Here is a 26515-nt window from a genome sequence, read left to right as displayed (position 1 = left end):
AACTTTGGTCATGTGCCAGGAGGAAAAAATTTCGTCTGTTAAAAAAAAAGTAATGTACATTTACAGTACAAGAGTTAGGTCAAAACTTATCCTAAATATTCTCTGATTATAAAGTCACATGTCCAATGAATGCTAAGCAGAGATGGGTTCTTAAAAAAGAATGCCACGTTTTTTCGACATTTTTTCGACATTGATTGATTGAACGAAGACGATATCGTTATACAGAGTATACAACTTAAGAATTCAAAATTTTAAAATTATTATTTTAGCTATTTGTATAATTCGCTTTTGTTGGTAAGGCCTTCATAGAAGAAAAATAAATTATCTTCAATCCATTTTTGCTGCATATTAATTAATGCATCTTTTTAGAGCTGTATTAGACGTTATAAAAATGGCTAAAATTATAATTTTAAAATTTTGAGTTTTATAACGTCTAATACAGCTCTAAAAAGATGCATTAATTAATATGCAAAAATGGATTGAAGATAATTCATTTTTCTTCTATGAAGGCCTTACCAACAAAAGCGAATTATACAAATAGCTAAAATAATAATTTTAAAATTTTGAATTCTTAAGTTGTATACTCTGTATAACGATATCGTCTTCGTTCAATCAATCAATGTCTAAAAAATGTCAAAAATACGCAGCATTCTTTTTTAAGAACCCATCTCTGAGCTTGAAAATGAATCATCATGAAAAACAATGATTATTGATAATTTTCTTTTAATCTTTCACTTTTCAGTTTAGAGTTGGTTATGGCTATCCACCAATAACTTGTCACACAACAGGGACAAATAATTTAAAGTGTAATCAAGCTTCTAATACTATCTATTGGTAAGTTAAAATACAGAATTTATCTATAATACAAAGTAGAACGATGTCTGTCTGTTTGTTAGTACCAAAGGATTTCGCTAACTGCTGAACCGATCGGGTTCTCCTTAACATAGCTGCTCATAGGTCCCGAGAATGTTTATAACTATTTTGCCGGAGGGTACCACTACCCTCCCAAGAGAAATCGCCCCTAGAAAATAATTACCCCCCACAAATTTTTTTAAAAACTAAAATAAATAATCGGGTTAAGTGGGGGGGGGGGGGCGGGGCGACCCACTCCTCTCCCCCCTGCCTTTTTTTTAAATCTAAATTTAAAAATATGGGTTTTGATATTTTACTCCCCCCTCCTCAGGTGCCCCTAGATGTCTCTAGGAGCAAAACCGCTAGTTACTTAAAAAGAATGAAAGCAATAACATTTTTATTGCTATTCAGGATGTTTTGGAGATTTCACCCTGGCAACCAACCCAGATTACCTGAACCAATAACAATTTGCCCCACTGAGCCAGATGTTATAGGAATAGAACAACATTGTTTGAAATTAATTAACACACAGAAATCTTTTGAGGTAAAAGATAGGAATAATTTTTAAAAAAGTAAAATTGTTAAAATCTTTTATCTTCTTTAGGATGCACAGATTGAATGTGATAGCATGTGGGCCAACATTCCCAGCCCTGAAGGAGATTATATGCTTGCAATGTTAGGGTAAGTTTAATTACTTTTGAATTTAGATACTTATCAATACTAGCGGCTATGCCCCAAGAAGCCTCTAGATCCACTAAGAAGGGGGAGGGGTACCAACAACCTCCTATCAATTTTAGCTAAAAAATAAAAAGCAAAAAAAACTTTTTTTGGAGGGGGTATTTTTCAAGGCGATTTTTCTTTCATATTTAAAATTATAAAATTCTTAGGTCCTATGTAAACCCTCACTGTAATGGTGAACCATTTCGGTCCAGCAGTACGCGAGCTCATTTGGTACAGACAGACTCACACACACACCTAGACATCCTGTTACTTTTAAAGGATTGCAATAATTAGGCTAAAGGAGAAAAAAGTTTAAAGCATCAATATTACATTTTAGATCTTATTCAATACACGTGTCTTTTGGATCCTTTTGGCTTGGAGTCAAGAAAATTAATGGAACATGGACTAAACAAGACCTATACAGGAATAATATCTTTATTTCCACAAAATTTGTTTGTAAATTTCAGTTTAGGATGGATTTTAAGACTTATTTTGAATGTAAATGTGAATGTTTCAAGTAGAATAGGATTAGGTCCAGTGACAAGGAACTGATTATACACATCTATCTCAAATATTTCTTTATTTCTTCCCGTTATTCCCTCAATTCCTTATCGTTGGTACCCCCTCACCCATCTATTCTATGTCTTTAAAGGGAGATGGAGGCAAACCAACATTTTAAAAAAAATTTATGTGGGGGGACATTTCTTTTGTTGGGGGGGGGGGGGGAGGTGGAGAAGTTTGTAACAACCTGTCCAATAGTCTTTGTTTAGACCGATTTAAAATAGCTCTTTAAATTGTAGGGCGGTTTGTCCTGTTGTATGTAAGATCTTGGCAGACATACGTAACATGTACATAGGGACATTTCATAACTGACTTTAGTTTATAACATTACTATTTCATTTGTAAATCTATGAAATATTTGAAAGATAATTCACAATTAGAAATACATTACATGAGGTCGATGTTGAGATTATCAATCCAGACGATTCAGGTAAACAAAACTTTTTGAAAATTAGTTTAAAGCTAAGTTTTATTCTATCTTTAATTGTTGAAAAAGCATATGTTGTTTAAAAATATTTTGTCTTCTGTGAAAACAACAACAAATATTAGTATTGAGCATTTACCGATAATTAGAAGCAGTGCCTACAATTAACCTTTTTTTCTTTTATGCCTTTCATTGAAATTTCTATATTAAAATGTGTTTTTTTTTCTTCATATGTTTTAATTCATATAAAAATTATTAAATGCTACAATTTTACTATTAAAAAAATACTAATTAATACTAGTTGATTAGCCACAAGTCTTTAGGGGATGATAGAGGAGGTCAGGAAGATATTTGAAAACCAAAAGCTTTCCTAAAAAGTACAACCCCCCAAAAAATATTATATTTTTATACTTTTCAAGGCAATTGCATGATAGCTGATGAAGAAAACAACTTCAAAGGAAAAATTGTTGAATGTGACTCCAAATATAAGGTAAGGTAATGGCTTGTTAAAGCTCAAAATATACAAAAGGAGTAGTTGCACAAAGTGCATTTAAACTTGAATTTAGTGAACTGCATATTTTTTTCTGTTCAATAGTTTAAACTACATCTATAGGACATAAATTTAAAAGAATTTCAATTTTCTACCAGTTAGTTTTTAAAATAACAAGACTTGAAAATCATGTTTTTGGGGATATTTGCAACTTATATGGGTGTCCTGTTTCCACAAAAACAGCATGATGACAATTTTGTTTGTGCCTAATTGATTGCTAGTTATTACAATACAAAATTATATATGTTAGATGGTATTCTGGCGTGCAATCAAACTTTTTAAATGCACTTCATGCAACTATCCTTTTAGATATAGGTATTTCAATCTATGTAAAAATTCTACTGTGTTGGTTTAAATACCAAGATAATTATAAAAATATTTAATTTCCTAGGCATATTGCAAGTTAGGGCCATTGTGCCCTGAGAATTATATATGGATGCCTCCAACTAGATCATGTGTCAAACTATTTGAATATGATGTTAAGCAGAGTGATGTATTTTCTGGTAGGCATAAAAAATTATATTTAAACCTTTATGACTTTAACTAATAATAAAATTGTCATTACTTTATAGATGAGCAAACATGTCACAGAGATAAAACACGGCCTCTTCACATAAATCCTGATCTAGAATCATTATCAGCTTGGGCTGATTTTCTAACTTTCTATAGAAGATATCATCCTAAAGTTAAATATTACTACACATCAGGTATAACATTTTTTGGGAATTTGCCTCCAAACACCAAGTGAATCAATACAGGAATAGGTATAACCAGCAAGCGAAAAAATTCCTAAATAATATTTGGGGGGCAAATGAAGAGGTCGTCAATTCTACGATGTGTTAACCCCCAACGACAGCTGAAAAACATTTTTTTCCGAATTAATTTCATTGTTGGTATCAAGCTGGAATCAATAACCGTTTCATCTTATGAATAAGACTTAGATAAATCAAAGTACAATTTATTGTATAAGTAGGTTAGGCTAAGTTATGTTAGGATTAGTTAAGTATGCAAATGTCCATTCTGTGATTTTTTGGAAAAACTACAACATTTATTAATTAATTTTACATTAATTTAAAAAAATCATATCTTTATACCTTTTTGAAAAAATGACATGTAATTTTCACTTCTTTCACCAATTCATAATTTTTTTAGTGCTTTCTCGTCATTTAATACCCCTTGCAACAAAATAGAAGTTTTTAAAAGTTTATCTGTCCGTCAAATGATTTTTGTTAGTGTAGCATTGGTTTGTGTTATATGCTAACTCTAACTTTGGCTATAGTACAAATATAAGAATGGGTCTAATTGTCTAACTGATGCCAATTAATCAAGTACACTATGCTTGTCCAATTGTGTGTCCGTCAGTTTGTAATTGTCCCCACCCCAAGAAAGTTATAAAAAACTAACTTTGGCTAGAAAAATGGTTTTTACCGTTTTTTATATACATATCTAACGAAGTAAGTGTACAAAAACAAGGATGACAACATCCATAAAAGCGAAGCACTGAAACGGTAGGACAAACGGACATGAACACTTATATAGTGTCAGAACTGAATAATCAAATTATAAATGTATAAGAGTCGAAGCAAAATTGTAAGTAAATTTGTTGAAAACTGCTTTATACACGATAATGTTTATGGACATACTAACATATTTAGGACTTGATTATAGAGTTGCTTCGCTTATAACATTATACTTTGTTGTCCTAGGAATCAATATACCAAAAATCAGATCAATCGGATGATTAGATCACATAAAATTTTTTTGTTAAAAAAGTAAAAAAAAACATGTTTAAAATGGACGTACGGACATTTTGGTAATGAATATATAGTTGCTACGCTTTCTAAATCGTACCTAACTACTACAGGAATCACCATGCTAAATTTGAAATCGATAGGACAATTTTAACATGCCTAAATTAACGAAAAAAAGCTATCCGTTACGGACGGACGTACGGACGGACCGACCCTAGTTATAGAAAAGCTTCGCTTTTAAAAATAATTTTGGCCATAGAAGAGCTTTAAAGTTGTTTCTTACAATTTTAGAATCATAATTAGACTTATAATTTATATCTGCTTATTAAGTTCTGCCACTCAAGTGTTGATATTCGTTTGTTCTACAGTCTAATTTTGAAGTTTTGCTTTTTGATTTTTGTCATATTTCAGATAAAGTTAAGAATGTTATTTACTTATTTTTTTGTAATTTTAAAGTTGTTTTCGGCCATTTCGTCCATTCGAAAAAGATATTCTTAAACTACTCTTACTTTGATAAAGTAGAGCTAGAAGCATAACTAAACTATGACACAATGAACGTCTGTCAAAAATAATCAATAAGGATTTTGGGTTAGTTTTTATTTATTTTAAGTTATTTTAGAGGGCATGGGTGCTATAAATTGTAATCAAACTTGTTTGGCTTAAAGGTTTCTGAATATAAGTTCCAGGCGTTTGAGGTTTTTATATCTTTAAAGAAAGGACAGTAATATTTTTTTCATTTTAAAAAGACATTACTTTCATTAAAACTAACCTTGTTTAATAAAATGTAAATAAAAACCAAATGTCTCTGTTTAAGGGTGGAGAAAGACCACACTTGAAGATGGGACAACTTACTATGGTTCTAGTAGTACACAAAAAACATGGTCTCAACAAGAAATAGATGCAAAGTTTAAACCCAATACAGACATGTTAATTTATACGTCTACTCAAAATGTTTTGCAAGCAAGTCTTGGTTCATACACAGATACAATTGAAACAATTTCAAAAGGTTTTTTCTATAAATATTCAACAAATTATGCTGGTGTTGCATGTCATCATACTGAGTGTCGTTCAGTTGAAAACAAGACCTGTATTCTGCCTTTCAGATACAAAGGAAGATTATATTCAACATGTATCATAATTGATTCTCCTCATGCTTGGTGCAGCCTCAAAACGGATGGAAATTCCAATCATGTAGATGATGTTGGAAACCGTGGCCAATGTCAGGAAAGTTGTTTAGTTCAGAATTGTCCTTTGGGTTTCTTTCAGCAACATGATAACTGCTATCATATTTCTGCAATGACATCTAATGATTTGGTAATTAATGTACAGAAGGCAGAAGAAAATTGTCATAGACTAGGATCAAGATTGTATCAACCACGAGATTACAAACTTAATACAGATCTCTTGACAGTTTACAAGGAGGTTTTTAAGCATTTATTTCATTCTATTACTACACAACCACAGTATTTAGCAGTAGGAGCTGTAACAAAAAAATTTCCTGAGACAGGAGAAATTCATTACAATGATGAAACCAGAGCATATTTTCTTGAATCTGTAGTTGCTGCTCAGGGTGCTTTGGATTCTACTACAATCTCTGATCAATCTCTACTTGAACATTATGTTTGTATATTGATGGGAGCAGATGGTGCTTTTTATGTTGAAGAATGTGGAAATTTTTCCACTCCACTTGGATATATCTGTGAAGCAAAACCACTTGTGACTATGGCAGGTGAAGTCAAAGGAAAACAATGTCATTTTCCATTTCTCCTCAATGCAAATGATGAAACCATTTATCACTCTTGCATATACAATGACACAGCCAGATATTCATGGTGTTTCACTGAGTTAGATGAAAATGGAATAGGTAAACCAGATAAAACTGGGATCTGCCCTGATGAAAGAGAAATTACATATGATGGACCTGGAGCTGGGAAACAATGTAATTTGCCTTTTTTGTCGGATAGGGTTTGGTTTGATATGTGTGCTTTAGAACCAAGAGACGAAATATGGTGTCCAACATATATGAATAGTTCACTAAGATTATTTAATGAAGAAACAGATGAGTATGGATATTGTACAGGATATCTTGGTTCAGCTGGATCTAGCTGTAATACAAATTATGATGTTGTTGATGGTAAATGTATAAGAGTATCACCATTTCCTGAAACTTATGACGCAGCCTCAGCTAAATGTAGATCAGAAGGTTCATATTTGTTATCAATTCTTGATTCTACAATAACACCTAAATTGAAATCTCACATTGAAGTTCTGTCAAAAACCAAAGTTCAGTATTTACCAATCTTCTCGCCTGATATATCTGCATATTGGGTGGGAGGACAGGTCCAGAATTCACTATGGACTTGGGAGGCAAGTGGTAAAAACTTTTCACAATACTCATACTGGCTAGATGGTAAAGAAAATGAAGGATGTGTGCAAAATATTTGTACAAGCAATTACAAACTCACCATTCAAGCTCAAAAGAATTTTCAATGGAAAGCAGTTGATGGAAGTCAAGAAAAACCTTATATTTGTGAATCATTTTGTAAAGCAGGCTACCTTTGGTTTAAAGAAATTAAGAAGTGCTTAAAAATTGTAAATAAACATACAAACATAGGACAATCATTGTTACAATGTTCAAAAGAAAAAAATAAACTTTTAAGTTTTTCATCTTGTGACCAGATTGAAAATTTACCTGGTGATTTTAAAAAGATTATTGGTGAAAGTCCTGAGAAGTTTTGGATTGGGATACACTCCAAAGGAATGGATAACCTAATATCCAGGAGAATCTCAACTGAATCTTTGTTAGTAAGACCAGTATTACGCTCAGATGGATATGCATCTGTAGAAGGTTGCAGTGCATTACCAGACTCAAGTGGCAATGATGCAGAAATTGGCCTACTTGAATATTCATATCCTGATTCTGCTTTGGAATACATCGCTATAGATTCTGTTGATACAAATGGGTTTATTTGTGAACAAGAAAATGAATGGACATGTCCTGAAGGTTTTTATCTTTTTCATGAAAATTGCTATAAGGTTATCGCTAACAAACAAAGATTTTCAGATGCATTTATAGAGTGCAAGAAAGAAAACAGTCTTTTGGCTGAAATAACAACAGAATTTCAAAAACTTTTCATGCTGGAGATATTTAAGCATGAATCAATTACAGAAGCAATGTGGACAGGATATAGAAAGAATCCAGCAAGTATAGCAGATGATCCAAATAGTATGTATCACTCACACTTTTTTCATGAATTTGTTCATGCAGGAATAAATGGTGATGGAGAATGTGTTGTATTAGATCCTACAACAGGTGATTTTCAACTTACTTCATGCGAAACAGAGTTTGGCTTTATATGTCAACAAGAACAAAAACCATTATCAGATAAGATAGAGTCAATGCAGTGGCCTTATTATGTGCATCCTCTAGACAATGTAACTGGAACAACTCAGGAGTCCTTTGTTGGATTTCCAGGTGAAATTGTAAAGGAGACTGAACTTGGATCCTCAGCGGATTTCATGGGAGAAGAATTTTCCTATCTTACAGATCAAATTCTACCTTTAGGGTTCAATATGAATGATGGCCTAAGCATTGGTGTTTGGATTTATCCAAAGAAAGTTACACCCACAAGTCAATGTATTATGACCCTGGAAAAACAATTTTCAATTTGTTTGCTAGATGGCATACCTGTTGTTAACATATGTGATATGACAGTTCAAATTTGTGAGGAAATTAAGGGATATGGTAATTTAAAGGAAAATGAATGGCAATACCTATCAGTTACTTTTAATTCTCAAACAGGAGAAGTCAATATCTTTATTAATGAAACTTATGGAATAGACTCTCTAGGTGAGAGCTCAAGCACAGTGGTTCAATTGATGGAGTTTAATGATACTCAAGTAATTACTCTTGGAAGACATTTTAGTGAAACTGATCCAAATCCTTTAATTGCAAAGTTGTCTTGTCTACAGATTTTCACCAAAGCCTTGTCACTTTCACAAGTATATCAAATGTCTAAAATTTGTCATTTACCCCCTACATTTATTAGAACCAAAGTGTGTTCAGAAGATTCATACATGATAGAAAATATGTGCTTTGAATTATCATCAAAGCCAATGACATATATGGAAGCTCAATATGCATGTACTTCACCAGCAAATGTTAATAAAATATCTGTGTTAGCATTTCCTTCTAGATTTCAAACACAACAAGAACTTCTTGCATGGGCCAAACAAAAATATGGAGTAGAATCAATATACATGGGGATTGATTCAATGACAGGTAGATTTAGATATTTAAATTGACTATTAATTTGTATTTATTCAAAACTAAATATTTATGTATTCAAATTTAGAACATCCACCGGGTACAAGTTGGAGTGATAATGAAGGAAATATTATTGAAAAGATAGCTTGGGCACAAAATGAAACTGCACAGGGAAACTGTGCTGTTCATGATTATACTTTGGACAGGTTGGTTTTACAACAAAATTAAATTTGAAATATATACCTACAAGATTTCAAATTATTTTTATTAACATATATTTTTCTTTTATGATTTTAATAAAATATTGCAGTAGATTGAGAAGTGTTGAATGTACAGAGAAGTTTCATTACTTTTGTAGCACTCCTGTATTTTACAAACCTAGATGCCCAGCTGATCATTTCTATTATAAAGGTATTCATACTTAATTTAAGATTCATAGAATTAATACAAATGTAAATTTCATGTATTCACAATGCTATAACTATTTTTTCCAAGGAAATTGTTACTTTGCTGGCAAGGAAGAAATCACAGTTGTTGAAGCAAAAATTAATTGTGCTTTAAGAGGAGGATTTATTGTTCCCATTAAATCTTCAGGAACTTATGAGTTTTTAAAAATCCATGCAAAGAATAATATTATGGGAAACTTTCATATAGGTAAATTTTACTATATTCAATTTAGCAACGTATAATATTTATATATGTATAACCATCTGCTTGTTTGTATTGTAAAAAATTTTCAATCTAATAATGTTATTTTGTTAGGTATTTATAGGAAGAGTATTCCTTGTTAATATAAATTAAAAGTAATTTTTTTCAGGTATTAACATGACTACCATGAAGTATTCTGATAATACAGCATTTACTGATGATAGCTTTGATTTTGATGGTGAAAAGATAAAGTTTATTGGGAAAGAGTGTGTCTATGCTAAGAAAGGCATTGGTTTTAAAACAAGAGGAACTGAGTGCTCAGAGCCGATGAATTATTACTGCCAATGGAATCGTAAGTATATTTCTCATATTCATTCAAAACCGATTAATATCCAATGGATTAGAACCAGTTCTCTCAATACGTAAAAAAATATATCTAGCATTGTATAATATCCAGTATTTCTACAAATACAAAAATCTACAATCATAAGATTAAAATCAGTTCGCATCTTGGGCCTAAAAAAACTGGTTTTAATCTTATAATTGTACATTTGTTATCCGCAGAAAGCTCTTAACTAATGTTATTTACCAACCCTTTAGAAATTAGAATAAAAAATAATAACATATTGTATTTAGCACCAGAATGTCCTGCTGACTATGTCCTGGCCAAGCATGAAAAAGATGGAAGAACATGTTATGGACTATCACAAAGTAAATTTGACAATAATATTTGTATTGCAATTTTTTTTACGAATTGTTCCTTCAGTTTAGTTATTCTGTATGTTTAAGTTTAAGATTTTCTTCAATTATAAATGGTCTCTCGGTAGCTGATAGCTCTAATCATCTATCAGATTTTTTTAGATATTATTAACTAGACTTTTAAAATGTTGAATTCTAGGATGAACAAGCACCTTTTAATAAAAGCAGCATCTTTATAATCAAGCCAAAAACGTTAATATGCCTGTATTCAAGATATTTAGCAACTTATTTACATCAAATTTTTAAGAAATAATATTCTGCTTGTTTAATATTGAAAGTTCAGTCAATTATGAGCTTTGCTTTTATTGATGTTGTCATTCATGGTTTTAAATATAGGGGGAATAACATGTGTTGTTTAATATAAAATTTACTTTTTATAGATAACCTAAAGTTCAAAGACATAAAAACTGAGTGCAAGGGAACAGACCATGATCTAATTAGACCTGCTTTACCTGGCAGTTTGCAAGATGTACTCAGTATGCTTCAGAAAGACAAGTACGTAGAACAATTTTAAAAGATTTCTATTAGAATGGTTTAACTATTTAATTTGAATCTAGGAGTATCTGGATTGATGCCTTTTCTGAGGGTTCTTTTCAATTTCAACCCTTGGTATGACAATTTTTATACAACTGTATATTGAATAGATTTATTTTCAGTTAAAAAAATGTCAGTTCAAAATCAAATAATTTATGTTATTCTTATTATTTTACACAGATTGAACGTCAGTATCAATTTAATGATCCAAATGCAATAATTGATACCTCTAAAGAAAGATCATGGACTGAAAGTCTAAAAAAGACAGGTACATGGCATGCCAATATAAAGTAATGAAAATTATTTTTAGGATAATTATTGTTAACTTGATTTATGTATAATTTAGGTCTATTGTTTGAGAATATGAAGCCACCCCTAAAGATTAGTTTCCTATCAAGCTTGTGTGATGATGAATCAAATGTATTCGCCTTGCAAGCATTTTTTGGTACTAGAAGACTATCATCTAAAAAGCCAGTAATTAAGGTATTTAGATTAATATATCAAATATGAGAAATTGCAAGTACTATAAAACTAATATTTTTCTTAGTGGATGATTGACAAGACAAATTCTATTTTGAAATGGACATTCTACATGAATGGACTGTCTGGAGAAAAAGAAGATCCTCATAGCTTTACCTTAGCAAGGTTTGGCAAATTTTCAATGATTTATTATTAAGTATTGAGGTTTACATTAGCAACTAATAATTTATTTTTAGAATTGTTGATGGAGAAATACTTGATGAAACAGAATATTTACTTCCTGACCTGACTGATCTATCTCTTCCATTCAATGTGAAAATGACATGTTCCAACAACCATCTGAAAGTTTTGATGAATGATGATGTTGAAGGAAAAATAAGCTATGACGCAACACTTGTGGAAAATGTTGAGAGTATTTACATGGTTGGAAGCTTTGAAGTTGTTGCTGCTGGGTACACAGGAACCCAGGTAGCATATCTTGACTTTGCATCTTAAAATAAAATTGAGTTTCTTATGGGAGTGTAAGATTTAAATATTGAAAATTTATCTGCTGTTAATATTTTACAGTGTTTCTTTTACCATTTCGATTTATGTACAATAATATCCTGATAATTTCACAGTTTTGATATCTAATTTTCTTATCATCAAAAACATGTTTAGGTAAAAACTTTTCTATTGTTCTGTCCCAAAAAAAAACTTCTCACACAATTTTTTCTTTTTTTATTTCTTTATAATATTTTGCAATAAAGGTAAATATACCAAAAAACAATTTTATTTTAGAGCTGTCTAAAACTTGGCTCTAATGGTAGAGTAGTTCCTGTGTATGGTAGCAGTTGTGATACACAGATGGAGCATACTCTTTGTGAATATGAATCTTGCTATACAATTGAGGGACAATTTTGCAAGTTTCCTTTTAAATACAAGGTAATATTTCACAAGAAAGTTAGTTCATATTTCTAAAACCACTCCTACTTAAATTCAACACAACCCAAAACTGTTTGGTGCAAGTAATTTAAAGTTTGAAAATCTTTATTATTTGATTACATTGCCAATTTCACTAAGGATGTTGAGTACACAAGATGTATAGTTGATGATATTTTTCATCCCTGGTGCCCTACAGGTAAATATTAGAACATAGTAATATCCTTAAACAATCACACTTCCTTTTGTATATCTAATATGACTGATACATAATTGCTAATCAAATTCAACTACAACTAAATTGGATTAGCTAAGATGATAGTTACTAATAATATTCTACTTTTCAGAGCTTGGAGGTGCAAATAATGACGAAATAGTTGCCTGGGGATCATGTCTTCCGGGTTGTCCTGTTGAAAACTTTACACTAGCATGTGAAAAACCTCCTCCTGTGCCAACTTTTCCATTATTTGACAGGTAAAAATATGGTAATTCTGACCACCTTTTTAATTTAATTTCTTCCTGAAAAATAGGCATTAATTTTGATTTTGTATAAACCTATGCTCTGGGATAAAAATGAAAAATAACCAAATTTGTCTCTATTTATATGTGAATAAAATATATAAAAGATAAATGTAAAATTAAAACATTTTTACGCCATTTTCAGTGTTCAAACTCATTTTGAGTCAAGTTGGTTTGCTATTGAAAGCTCTAAACCACATTACAAGCTTTCAGCCACAAGAGAAAGACTTCATTATCCAACTTGGACATATGACTCATCCAACATCACTGATGACATTGAGATTCTAATTAAGGTAAATTATAGCTTCTTACATAGGTAAAATTTTTAACTATCAATGATCATGGTTTTAATAGTTTTTTTCTCACATTGCATTATAAACAGCTTTCTGTGGATATAAAATGTAAAACTATAAGATTAAAACCAGTTTATTTAGCCACTAAGGCATGGACAAAAAACTGGTTTTAATCTTATGATTGTACATTTTTATATTTGTAGAAAACTGGATATAATACTATGCTAGACATAATTTTTTCCTATGATGAGAACCGGTTGTAATCCACCGAATATTAATCGGTTTTGATTGAATAAAAGAATAGTTATTTCTCGCATTGTATTAGAAACGGCTTTCCGCGGATATAGAATGTACAATTATAATATTAAAACTAGTTTTTTTAGCCCCGTGGTGCCGAAGGCACCGGCTAAAAAAACTGGTTTTAATCTTATGATTGTACATTGCTATATTCGTAGAAAACTGGATATAATACGATGCTAGACATAGTTTTTTCGTATGGATGAGAACCGGTTCCTATCCACCGGATTCGAATGAATACGAGAAAATTAATTAAATTATTTTAAATCAGTTTTTTTAAGATCTTTGGTATAAACTTTTATTATCATGTTTCATATTTATGAAAATATTTTTAGGACAATTATGAAGACCTCACAGAATTGTATTCTACAATGTTTGAGGGAGACAATGTGACCTATACCTGTCCTATTGGGTATATATTCAACAATACAAATGATATTACTTTCACAGCTTCTTGTGTCAACAAAACCTGGGTTCAAGACTTTGACACAGCACTTCAGTGTATTCGTAAGTTCTAATTTCTTTACTTTTAATCATATAGTATTTTTATTTTGGCCTTTTATACAAATTACTACTTTTAATTTTTTAGCTGTGTATTGTAACCGCACTGTGCCTGAGACATCAGAAGAGTATGTTATTGCTTTGCACAATGCTGAGGTGTTAGCTGCCAATGACTCAGACTGGAATAGTTACACAAGAAATGTGACCTACACATGTCCAGAAGGATCTGTCCTACAATATCCTAACCAAGTAAGTTACTAGATATCAGGGAGGGAAAGGTTCTTTTATTTGTTGGCTTTGTTTGCTTTTATTAAATCATGGGTCAGTTTAAGCTTCCAGTGTCAAAACCTAATAATTTTTATCAATATGAAGGGATAATTTTGTCTATCTTAATTGGGTACATACTACATACATCAATTTAATATCTACTGTCTCATTCTGGCTAAAGATACATTTCAGATGTTTTTATTTTTTTTAGACTGATGAACAAGTTGTGAATGTTGTAAGCTTTGATGTGAGATGTGATGCTGATGCACAATGGCGCCCTGTTCTAGATTCCAGTCCCTATCCAGATCCACCTGTCATGCCTCATTGCATAGGTATTTGAAACCTTGTCATAGAAAATTCTGGAAAGCTGTAAAACAGTTATCATTATCTTTTTACATATAGTCAACACCCCCAACCGAAGCCCCCTTCCTCCAAATTTTGTTCTTCAGAAGAAAATAAAAAAAAGAATTTTTGGGAAGGCAATTTTTATCTAAAGGCGATCGTGGTATTGTACCCCAAAATAATTATACCAGGACTAATAAGAAGCTACACTGAAGAATCGATATCGGTTAATTTACGTTACTTCATTTCCACCTTTCATACAGAGCTCCTGATGCTAGGGGCGCAGTCGCTGGTTAACAAAAAAAATCATAATAACAAACAAATCATTTCTTCAGTAAGGGTTTAACAAAATAAGAGTATTTTTAAACCTTAACCTGTCCAAAATAAATTGACTGCTATAAAGAAACTATCACAACTTCTTTATTATTTAATTGCAGCAATCAATTGTACTGATCCGCCAGTAGCAGTTGATGCTACTGGACTAACTCTTATGAATTGGACTGAAGAAGTTGGAAACCCAAGACCCTATGACACCCTAATTCAGGTATATTTTTGATTTAAGAAAAGTTTATTATAAGCCAGGGAAAAATCAACCCCCTTCTTACCCACTTCCCTTTCAGTTACACTAAAAAAACAAGTTTTACTCCAACAAAATATTTAATTTTCGGCAATTTCAAACGGAATTAATTGGCTGAATAGCAGCCCCTTTTTATTAATTTCTAATAATTTGTTGATTGTTGTAGTATACCTGTGCAAGAGAGGGCTGGGGATACCCATCCAGTGGTTTAAACACAACTCTAAATAGATGCCAGGAATGAATTATTAAATCATAAATTTTGATAAAAAGACATTTAAAGTAGTTGGTCTTTTTGGGCATTATCTTATTAGCCCTTACCTTCGGCATCTAAGGCCATGAAAATACTGTAATTGTACATATTGTATTCGCGAAAAGCTGTTAATAATACGATGCGAGAAATAACTATTATCGCATCTTAATACAGACAGCTTTCCGCAGATATTAAAATAAAAATTTGTTGCCCCAGAGAAGGAACAAAAGTATCAAGTTTATGAATTTTATTTTATATTTGTAGAAAATTGTCTGTAATATGATGCTTTACATGATTTCTCAGTATGGGAGAGACCCGATTCTAATCCAGCGGATATAATTCGGTTTTGAAGCCATACTGAAATATGCTTTCCATATAAAATGTTTAAATAATTGAACTGTAGAGTGATGGAACCTGGAGTACAACACATATGGAACCTTGTGTCAGTAAGTACATGCACATACATCAAATTTATTTATCTAAAAATTACTCTATTATTGATTATATTGATTTTGCTTTGTGTTGAATTCATATTTTATTCTTGGGATATGTTAAGGCTATTGGCAAAGTATATAATTCGATCTACAAGTGCCTTAATTATCATCAATATATAAAACTAATTGTCTGAAGCTATGATTTCTCTCTAAAATTGTCATAGTTTTATCAATAGATAGAAATAAATGACTGAAACTACTGTCAAATATTTCAAATACTTGCAATTTGTTATACAAATCTTTGTATTTAGAATTGGATTGTCCGTCCCAGCCACCACCAGCCCCTGAAGGTCATGGAGCTATGAGGGTCTATGGCCTTCTTGCAACCAAGTAAGTTACTTCCCTTTCATTTAGTTTATTTTTCTGAACAGTTTAGAAATTAAGAAGATCGGCGGTTTACATCATATTGCATCTCTAACACAATTAATTTTTTAAGAATTGGGCTAAAACTGATTTTTTTCCTAACAATTCAAATATGGGGAGGGTGGGTTTCGGTGGCCAAGAAATATGTTTGACTCAACTCAACAGAACATCTGAGCAAAATATATCAGATTCATAAAATTCTAGGTATAGATGTCAAAATGGATACATGTTCGAGAATGGAGATTTTCCCTATTGGTATAATGAATGTAGGCCTAACAGAGAATGGTCAAATCCTGAAACTATAGTGCCTTGCATGAGTAAGTTGAATTGTAAGGTTTTGTAAACTATACATGTACAACAAAGATGGATAGAAAGTGCCAAAAACTGAGCATTTTTAAATCCATTATGAATATAAGTTTGAAAATATTCTATTTAGAGAGAAGATGTACAGATCCCAGACCGTCTGCTTCCCCAACTATGGAAGTTATCTGGAAATACAAGTAATAAGATAAACAACAAGCTGCTATGCTAAACTTATTTATCGTATGTTATTGTTCATACATGGACGTCTAAGCTTTTTATTTTTAGAGGTTTCAAAGGTTTTAGTTGGGTAATCTTATGTGTTTTAAAAACATTATTTGGTTAAATTAAGAATAATAAACAATTTTTGACAGAACCTTTGGAATATTTATGATAAATTTAACAAAAAATATGATGATTGTAACAAAAGTTTAAAATAAAGTAACAACCTGAAATTTAGGGCCAATGAGTTAGGAGATACCATCATTTATAGATGTCCCGCTGGAAAAATGTTGAATATATCCTTGCCCTGGTGAGTAACAAGTTAAGGGACAAACTGGTTTGTAAAATTTTCTGGAACCCAAAATTTTATGAATACCTTTAGTAGCTGGTTTGCCTAAGACTTTTGGGTTCTTTTATTGAGTTGTGATTGGTTGGTGTCAAACTTGTAGTGTTCAAACTTTTCAACCATCGATTATAATTTTTTTATCATGATTTAAAATGTAAATAATTTATGGTCTATTGTCTTATCTCTTAAGATCCCTGGTAAAAATTATAATGTATGTCATAATGCATATTTTATCAAAAATTTCTTTTTATCAAAAACTCTTTCTTAAATATTAATAAATTACATTTAAGGGGTTGGGAACCTTTAGATGGCAAATCTTGGAGTGAGTATGGTACTGAAGAGCATCCACAAAGAGGTAAATAGCTTTTATTTGCACATCTACTATATAATTAGACTAGTGGCTTCGCCCCTAGCCTCTAGGGTGCCCCAAGAGGTAATTAGAAAAAATATAAAAAAATAAAAATTTATTTAAAAAAAAAATAGTACTACTGGTGCGGCTAGTAGTTTTATGTGAACTAACTACCAAAAAAATGGGGGGGGGGTGTCCCACTCCCGCAAAAATAGCTTAAAACCACAACAGAACAAATAGTTATATACCCTGAAGAGTAGAATTCGATCGGTTCAGTGGTTACCGAGATCTTAAGGGACGGACAGACATCAAGGTACTTTGTATTATAGATTATGTAAAAACATAAGTTTATTAACCCATTTCAAAAAATAAATTTTAAGCTTATTTTAAAGACTTTATCTTCTCTGTCATTTTTAGTAATTCCCACTGTCCAAATATTATGTATAAAATGTCAATCTCGGCTGTTATTCAAGATACACGGCTGAATATTTTTTTTGTGAAGATTCTCTATAACGATGGGCATTAAGTTTGTGATTTACTTGTTACACCGATCTGTCAGTCATGCTACAAAATGATTATTTAAAATACTAACAATTGTATGATGTCAGAACTGAATAATCAGAATATATTTATGTATACCTAAGAGTTGAAGCAAAATTGTGAGTAAATTTGTTGAAAAACTGCTTGATACAGGATAATGTTTATGGACATACTTACATTTTTAGGACTTGATTATAGAGTTACTTTGCTTTTAATATTGTACTTTGTTGTCTCAGAAATCAATATACCAAACATCAGATCAATCAGATGATTAGATCACATAAAAATTTGTTGTTAAAAAAAATAGAAATATTAACTTGCTTAAAATAGACGTACGGACATTCTGGTAATGATTATAGAGTTGCTACATTTTCGAAATCGTACCTAACTACTACAGGAAACACCAGGCAGAGTTTGAAATCGAAAGGACAATTCTAATATGCCTAAATTAACGAAAAAAGCTATTCGTCTTCCCTTTTAAAAATACGTAAGATATGTTTTGAATCACCTTGTCCGTCCATAAATATCTTTTTCTTTGCTACTTTTTTGATGTTCCTGTCTAACCATTACATTGAATAATCCTTGTTTATAGACCAGATAGTTACTTGTGAATGGAAACATGATCCTTCCAATGGCTGGAATGATACGATGGTGTGGCAGCCAGCTAACATCATGGACTGTACAGGTACTCTCCAACATATTCAGAAAATTTTATTTAAATATTTGTTGGTCATACTCTTATTCTCTTTAAAGATGGACTTAATTTTTACTCTAAATATTTAATATTTAATTGATGACAATCTCTTATGTTAAAAATATATTAAAGTTAAGTAAAAAGGGGCTTTCCCTCAAAGTTTCAAGTGAGCACAACCTCCCCAATCCCTTTTTAAAAATAAATTGAAAATAAAGAGGGGGGGGGGGGATAGAGTTTTCTTTTTCTCTATAATACGAACCCCTGCAATGAAACTAACCTTATGTTGCTTATAACTGTGCAATACACTCATTCTGCGGGTCTACACTTTACCCATTTTGACCTAACCTAACTTGTTCTAAAGTGAAACACAAACACTTTAAAAACTACCCACCTCTTAATTCCAATATGTTTCAAAATAATAGAAGGGACAGCTTTTTTGTGCTCGACAAGGTTATTAGAAAACTGCCGAAAAACATTTCCGTTATCATTTAGTTTTAATGCATAAAGAGGGGGGGGGGGGGGGGTGGAAGTGACACTTTTTCGAATTTTCTTTGCCTTTTCTCGCCAAATTAGACAATTTTCAATCATCCAAGAAAAACGTTATTTTTTCATAAATATTTCCCTTATATTTTCACTTGACACTTTTCAAGTAAGATTTCAAATATGTCAATATTAAAAAAATCACAAGTGTCAAGTGCCTATATATTTAACGCATCATACTTCTAGTAAAACCACTCTTCTCTTTTCCTGCATTAGCAACCATCCACTTTCCCAAATTCATTCGGCGGGAAACGGTGGTTTTCGGCGGGAGCGGCGGTTCCGACGTCGTTTCTTCAAAGTTCCACATCGTACCTCTTAAAAAGTGTCACTTCCACCTCCCCCCTTTTTAATTTTTTTAAAAAAATCTTCATAGATTTTAAAGTAAAATTAGGTTGTTGAAATGAATATCTTCATGGCCTCATAATAAAGGTAATTCTGATATAATCTTTATTAATTATATTATCAAGTAGTACAGAGGCGTTTCATAAAATTAATTTACAATGTATTGTATTTATTGTATGTTTACTTTTGCACTTAATATGTTTAAATTTAAATGTATTGGGTGCATGTATTTGTTCTTTTACATGCTATATATATTGTGGTAATACGACACCCATACGGACAGGCCCAATACAGAGTTGCTTCGCTGTGACTTATGATAACAAACCCACCGCACTAATCCTATTATATCACTATCCATCTCATGACCGCTGTTAACCCCGCACCCGGCGGTCAAACTAAGCCTGCCTAAATGTGGGGAGGGGACTTGAACATGCAATTATCACGAGTCCATCATGCACTTATATAATCGGGAGGCACTGCCTCCCCTTTTACCACCGCTGCCCCCACAGCCTGTCTACCGTCGGGCGCTAAGCCCTAGCGCCCCACACCCCCTTCAAACCTAACTATTGTCATATTTTTGTTGTATATATATAGTAAACATAACTTGTAAATATTATTCAGTTTAAATATATAATTCTGTATGATTGAATCCTGCTTGTTTGTTTGGTAGAATACTTAAAGGCTAGGGCCCGTTGAATCCGAACTCGTTACCCTGTGGGCCGAGTACGCTCGGCTTACCAGAACTTGGTGTCAGCGTGTTTCAATTGAGCCTTACAGAACTAGCCTATTCTACCTCTGATTAGACCCTTTGGCAAGTAAGGGGACAATCAGCCGCCAACTGAGAAGCCAACTGACCCGTGAGACGGCCTTTTTAGGTCGAATTTCCATCATTTTGAACGCAATATGTGGGCCTCTGGCCTACGGCAAGCAGATTTAGCCTGCTAAAAGCGCCAGTTAAGACGCTTTGTCCGTGTCGTGTAGGAGTAGCGCTAGGTGCGCAGCCACGGCAACCGGATAATTTAGCTCAGACGGCTACAAAACTGAGTCTAAATTGGCAAGTGTAGCTGGGACAAGCCCCAGGACACCCAGGCCAAACCTACGAGACAGACAGCTGTGTGCTGGTCTCCCTAAGAAGGCAATGTGTGGCTGCGAAGCTTCAGCACACAAGTAAGCCCTACCACTGCGACGGATAGCAGATTTTGAGCCACAGGCACGGCAGGACGGGACATTCCCTGCCGCTGTCTCCCAGGATTCGAACCCGAGGCGCTGTAGGACGGGCCATTCCCTGCCGCCATTTGTCGGGATTCGAACCAGCGGCGCTGTAGGACGGGTCATTCCCTACCGCCGTCACCCCTCTGAACCTTGCAGGACGGACATTCCCTGCTGCCAGTGCTTCCAGAATCACACCTAGAGCTCCTAGTGATAACAACACATCATTGTGTATAAAAAGTCAACCAAGTGATAAAAATAAATATAAAATTGTTGACCAAGTGATAATTAATAAGCTCTAGTGATTCAAAGCTACAGTCTAAGCCACCATGGTAAGCGATACCACCATAGCTGCGGTGCGGCCACCACCAAAGTTTCTGCCAACCCCAGCCGAACGAGAGGCCCCCTTGTCTCAAGGGCAGGACCTCCACTTCCCCTGCCATATCAGGGTGAGGTTTCCTACTCCTGACCCTGCCCAGCATGTACAGGTTGATGCCATGGTTGATTCTGGCAACCGTGTACCAGGGTCTGCTGTAATTTCTGAGCACCTCATGCACGCAATGGGCGTGCAACGCATGTTGATTCCGGACAACACCCAGATCCTGACTGCTAATGAGGAAGGCCAGCCCCTCCAGGTAATTGGAAAATTAAAAGAGTTATATATGGCAGTTTCACACACTCTTATACTCCATCTATACCACGTGACTGTGGTCCGAAACCTCTCCCACCCTCTTAACTTGGGTGGGTATTTTCTCAAGGAGTTCGGAACTAGGCTCTGTTTCGACATGCAACCACCTTGCTTGTGGGCGCGTGGGGAGTTTATCCCACTCCGTGGCGTCCCCATTGACCGGGAGACAGCCGAGAGAGAGCTAAGCTATGAGGGGCCTCTGCCAGGCCCCCTGCCTGAGCAGCCGCGTGTGGTTGAGAAAGGCACACACTGGGTGGACGCTGAGCTCAACGCACACAAGGGCGCTAACCTGCTAGCCATGGGGTTGCCCCCAGTGCCCAAGGTGCCAAGGGAGAGCCTGCCAACAACGTTTCCTGAGATTGCCAGCCCTCCAGAACCAATCTTCTCCTCCGACATCTTTATCAACGGCCAGCCGTGTCCACCTGGCCCCCTCTACCTGGGACCTCCAGCCAGTCCACCAGCCAAGCCCGAGTCCAGACCCGTCAAGTCGCGGTCTGATGTACCCGGAGCCACACTCAACTCTCAGGCCCCAGCCTCTCCCGGCGCCGTGCCCGTCAAGTCGCGGCCGGACGCCCACGGAGCCAAAGCTGGACCCAGCATTTTGGCCTCTCCCAGCACCGAGCCCGTCAAATCGTGGCCAGACGCCCCCGGAGCCAAGCCTGGCTCCGACACGTCAGCCTCTCCAGAAGCCGAGCCCGTCAAGTCGCGGCCGGTGGGTCCCGGAGCCAAGGCTGACCCCTCACCAGCCACGTATAGGCTGAGCGCTGTCACTCCAACTGACGGTCAACCACCCCAGCTCCGCACAGCCAAGCGGGTGGTCCTGCCTGGCCGCGGGGTTATGGCAGTCCCTGTTGAGCTAGTAGGCCATCGCACCAAGGATGCCATTCAACTAGCTGCCCCAGAACAGAGGTTTGGGGAGGACCTTGTTATTCCAGAGGGCCTGTATGCCCACAGGCCTGGCTCTGCCACTGTGTTTAGAGTACTGGTGGTCAATGAGGGGGAGGTGCCCCTCTTGCTGGATGCTGGCCTCCCAGTGGCAGGGGAGCTGGTCAAACCTGACATTCTGGAAGTCTCTGATACGCCTCCCCCGCGTCTCCACTCGGTCCAAGAACCTGCTGAGCCTATAGACATGCAAGAGTTGTGGGAGGCCTTGGAGATGGAAGACAATGAGTTCCTACGCAAGGACCCCTTGCTCAAGAAGGAGGTCTGGACTACGTTGTCAGAGTACAGGGACGTCTTCTCCAATTCTACCCCCGGCTGCACAGATGTGGTTGAATTGCAGCTGCGCCTCAAGCCAGGGACCCAGCCGATCCGCCAGAGATTTAGGGATCTGAACCCGCGGCAAGAGGCTGAACTGGAGAAACAACTGGACACTTGGCTGCAGGAAGGAGTCATAGAGCCGTCGGACTCCGCCTGGAGCAGCCCCCTGGTACCCATCAAGAAGAAGGACGGGAGCACCCGCTGGGCCGTCGACTACAGGGCCCTCAACAAGTGTCTGGAGCTGGACAGCTACCCCCTGCCTAGGATCCAGCAATTGGTGGAACGAGCTGGCGGGCACCGTGTCTACAGTGCTCTAGACGCGGTGGCCGCATACTACACCATCCGTGTGTCTGAGGATAGCCGGCCCTGCACCGCCTTCACCACCCCCAGGGGCTTGTATCAATGGAAAAGGATGCCCTTTGGCCTGGCTACGGCACCGTCTGTCTATTCCAGGTTTATTGCAGGGGTCCTAAACCCACTAGGCACAGCCAACCTCCAGTCATACCTTGACGACGTCCTGACCTTCCACCAGGATACCTGGGCCCACCTGGCCAGGCTCCGAGAGGTCTTGGAAGCCCACCGCAGGGGAGGGATCCGCCTCAAGCCAGCCAAGACCAAGTTGTTCCGGTCCAAGGTGGATTATCTGGGTCACACCCTCAGCCGAGAGGGGATAGCCATGCAAGAGGACTATATTGACCGCATCTTGGACTGGCCAGCCCCTAGCACCCCCAAGGATTTGCTGGCGTTGCTGGGCTTCTTTGGATACTACCGCCTGTTCATCCCAGAGTATGCAGACCTCACATACGAGATGAATCGGCAGAAGACGGCCAAGGCCCTAACCTGGACGCCTGAGATGGAAGCCCAGCTGCTGCAACTCAAGGACAAGTTCCGACAGGCCCCCATCCGAGCGCCGCCCAGGTTTGATTTACCAGCAGTGTTCCAGCTCACCACAGATTTCAGCAGCCGCGCCATCTCTGCCATACTGAGTCAATGCCAGGAGGGCAAGGAGAGGCTGATTGCCGCCGTGGGGCGCAAGACAACCGACCCTGAGACGCGCTACCCGTCCTGGAAGGGAGAGATGGCCGCCATTATCTATGGGATCCGAAAATTCCACGGCATCTTGTCCTACCGCAGCTTCCAGATCAACACTGATTCCTCTGCCCTGCTACAGATGAAATCACTGAACACATCCACAGGGATGGTGGCCCGCTGGCAGGAGGAGCTAGCGGCCTTAGACTTTACCGTCTGCCACAGGCCTGGCACCCAGAATACCAACGCCGACGCCCTCAGCCGCCGGGAAGATGCCAACATGCCAACGGCTAGCGCCGAAGAATTAGCAGAGCAGGCTGAGTATATCCACAACCTGGCCCAGCTAGGGGAGCCCGCAGCTAGCCGGCCTCCCGCCGCCCGACTGGACTCAGCTAGAGTATTGGAAGCCCAGACACAGGACCCCCTCCTGCTCCGTGTCCGCCAATGGGTGGCTGATGGCAAGGCCCCAACCAAGGCTGAGCTGCGTGGCAAGGAACGAGACGAGCAGCAGTACGCCAGCCGCTTCTCAGCCCTGGGCCTTGACGAACATGGCTGCCTCACCACCACTGACCAGACTCTGACGGGAGAGAGGACAAGATACCTGCTGCCTTCGGCCCTCCAGCAGGATGCGTTCTTTCTAGCCCATGGGACCCCCATGGCTGGGCACTTTGGGATGGACGCAACTATCGCCCGCGTTGCCATGCACTTCTGGTGGCCCAACCTAGCCCGTGACGTCCGCCTGATGGTACAAACCTGCCCTGAGTGTGTCCAGAAAGTTACCAAGGAGAGGCTGAAGCAGGGGATCCACGTGCCCTCCCGCCAGGGGTATCCACAGCAAGTCCTATTCATCGACCTGGTGGGGCCACTGCCAGAGACTCCAGCTGGGAACCGCTACATCCTCACCTGCCAAGATGGATTTAGCCGGTTTGTCAGCCTCTACGCCATCCCCAACAAGCGCACCCTCACGGTGGCTGAAGCCCTGTTGCACCGCCACCTGGCCACGTTCGGATGCCCCCTGAAGATCCATTCCGACAATGGAATGGAATTTACCGGCCAGGTATTCCAGGAACTGGCCTCCCGGCTTGAGATTGGCCTGACACATCCACCACCCTACAATCCGCAGTCCAACCGAGTGGAGAGGTTTCATAGGACGCTCAACACAGGCATGCGCCTGTTCCTAGACAGAGACGATAACAACTGGGAGCCCCACCTGCCTGCCATCGCCTTTGCCTACAACACCAAGGCCTGTAGGTCCACTGGTGTGACCCCGTTCCTGGCCTTCTTTGGGAGAGAGGCCAAACTTCCGGTGGACATGGTGCTACGGCTGCCAGAGACCGAATATGCTTCAGTTCCAGCCAACGTCCAAGCTCTGTTGCAGCGCTACTATGCAGTTTATGATGCCATCCAGCAGAAGGAGGAGGGAGCCATCAGGAGGAGCGCGGCAGCTTACGAAGGCACGGCCAAGTATGAGGTTGGAGACTTGGTCTGGTACCTGGCCCCTCGCCTGGTGCCAGGAAAGGCAGCCAAGATTACCAAGAGATGGACTGGCCCCTGGAAAGTAGTGAGGAAAGCTACAGAAGTCCATTATGTCATCAAACCTGCCTCTCCAGTAGCCAGGATTTCAGAAGTTACCGCGCATGTAGGCCGACTGCGCAAATACACTGGAGATGTGACTGCCCACCAGATCCCAGAGGACATCCAAGTTGACGTGGACGGCGACGAGGATGCCACCGAGCTGCCAGTTGGAGCGGCGGCGCCCGCAGCTAGCAACCCAGGAGAGTTCCCAGTGCACCAGCCAGCCGCAGCCGCCCCACAGCCTAGCGGCCAAGATCGTGACCCAGTGGAGGAAAACCTGCAGGAGCAACCCAACGAACCACCGCCGCCGCCGCCTGCTCCAGAGCCACTCAGAGATGCCATCTGGAACCCTGACGCAGACATGGAGAACCTGCCAGCCAGCAGCGGACCTGTAGGAGAAGAGCCAGCCACTGCGATGGAAGAAGCCGCCCCAGAAGAAGAAGAAGAAGCCATGTGCCCCCTGCTGATGACAGCCATCCCCATCCGGGTAGGAGCTAGGAGGCCAAGCAACCTGAATCAAGCAGGCGCCCCCATGGAGTTCTATGCGCCCGTTGCCATCACCATTCCACCCTTAGGAACCACCAGAATCTGCCTAGGCCTCCGTGTCCAGTTACCAGCCGAGACAGAACTGATCCTGCAGACGAGGCAAAATTTCCAGCGGCGAGGCCTGGCCGTGGCCAACCCACGCCTAGAAGCCAACCAGGAGCTGACAATGCTGATCACCAACCACAGTCAGACCGAGCAACGAGTGTCCCGAGGAGCCTGTGTAGCCCGAGCTGTCCTCCATCGAGCTGTGCCCCAGGAACTGCCTGTCCGACGCATGAGCCGGCTGTCGTATCCCCAGGTTCAAGGCCTGGTGTCTCAAGAGCCACGCAACCCTTGAAGGGGAGGTTGTGGTAATACGACACCCATACGGACAGGCCCAATACAGAGTTGCTTCGCTGTGACTTATGATAACAAACCCACCGCACTAATCCTATTATATCACTATCCATCTCATGACCGCTGTTAACCCCGCACCCGGCGGTCAAACTAAGCCTGCCTAAATGTG

At 37.8% G+C, this 26515-nt stretch overlaps 1 protein-coding gene across 1 annotated transcript in view; it reads left to right on the top strand.

Moving 5' to 3' along the window:
* The window catches only part of LOC145335268 (uncharacterized), a 35041-nt gene extending 15089 nt beyond the window's left edge, over nt 1-19952 (top strand). The window contains exons 42-77 of the mRNA XM_080181007.1: nt 743-834; nt 1264-1396; nt 1457-1533; nt 1910-2089; nt 2514-2563; nt 2977-3047; nt 3499-3610; nt 3680-3814; nt 5673-9140; nt 9214-9331; nt 9439-9536; nt 9621-9779; nt 9943-10125; nt 10410-10484; nt 10913-11027; nt 11090-11141; nt 11247-11334; nt 11413-11549; nt 11614-11711; nt 11783-12014; nt 12327-12470; nt 12609-12666; nt 12815-12941; nt 13132-13279; nt 13912-14083; nt 14166-14326; nt 14556-14676; nt 15124-15230; nt 15430-15498; nt 15917-15959; nt 16259-16337; nt 16575-16687; nt 16807-16870; nt 17131-17202; nt 17529-17593; nt 18720-19952. Of these exons, the coding sequence (XP_080037133.1) occupies nt 743-834; nt 1264-1396; nt 1457-1533; nt 1910-2089; nt 2514-2563; nt 2977-3047; nt 3499-3610; nt 3680-3814; nt 5673-9140; nt 9214-9331; nt 9439-9536; nt 9621-9779; nt 9943-10125; nt 10410-10484; nt 10913-11027; nt 11090-11141; nt 11247-11334; nt 11413-11549; nt 11614-11711; nt 11783-12014; nt 12327-12470; nt 12609-12666; nt 12815-12941; nt 13132-13279; nt 13912-14083; nt 14166-14326; nt 14556-14676; nt 15124-15230; nt 15430-15498; nt 15917-15959; nt 16259-16337; nt 16575-16687; nt 16807-16870; nt 17131-17202; nt 17529-17593; nt 18720-18910 (7407 nt within the window). The 3' untranslated portion in view covers nt 18911-19952. The remainder of the gene's footprint in view (nt 1-742; nt 835-1263; nt 1397-1456; nt 1534-1909; nt 2090-2513; nt 2564-2976; nt 3048-3498; nt 3611-3679; nt 3815-5672; nt 9141-9213; nt 9332-9438; nt 9537-9620; nt 9780-9942; nt 10126-10409; nt 10485-10912; nt 11028-11089; nt 11142-11246; nt 11335-11412; nt 11550-11613; nt 11712-11782; nt 12015-12326; nt 12471-12608; nt 12667-12814; nt 12942-13131; nt 13280-13911; nt 14084-14165; nt 14327-14555; nt 14677-15123; nt 15231-15429; nt 15499-15916; nt 15960-16258; nt 16338-16574; nt 16688-16806; nt 16871-17130; nt 17203-17528; nt 17594-18719) is intronic.
* The last annotated feature ends 6563 nt before the right edge of the window (nt 19953-26515 follow it).

Source organism: Acartia tonsa, chromosome 13, assembly GCF_053477335.1.
Source record: "Acartia tonsa isolate MP-2025a chromosome 13, ASM5347733v1, whole genome shotgun sequence".
Lineage (NCBI taxonomy): Eukaryota > Metazoa > Arthropoda > Copepoda > Calanoida > Acartiidae > Acartia > Acartia tonsa.
The sequence above is the reverse complement of the archived record's forward strand: the minus strand, read 5'-3'. Positions and strand labels throughout refer to the sequence as shown.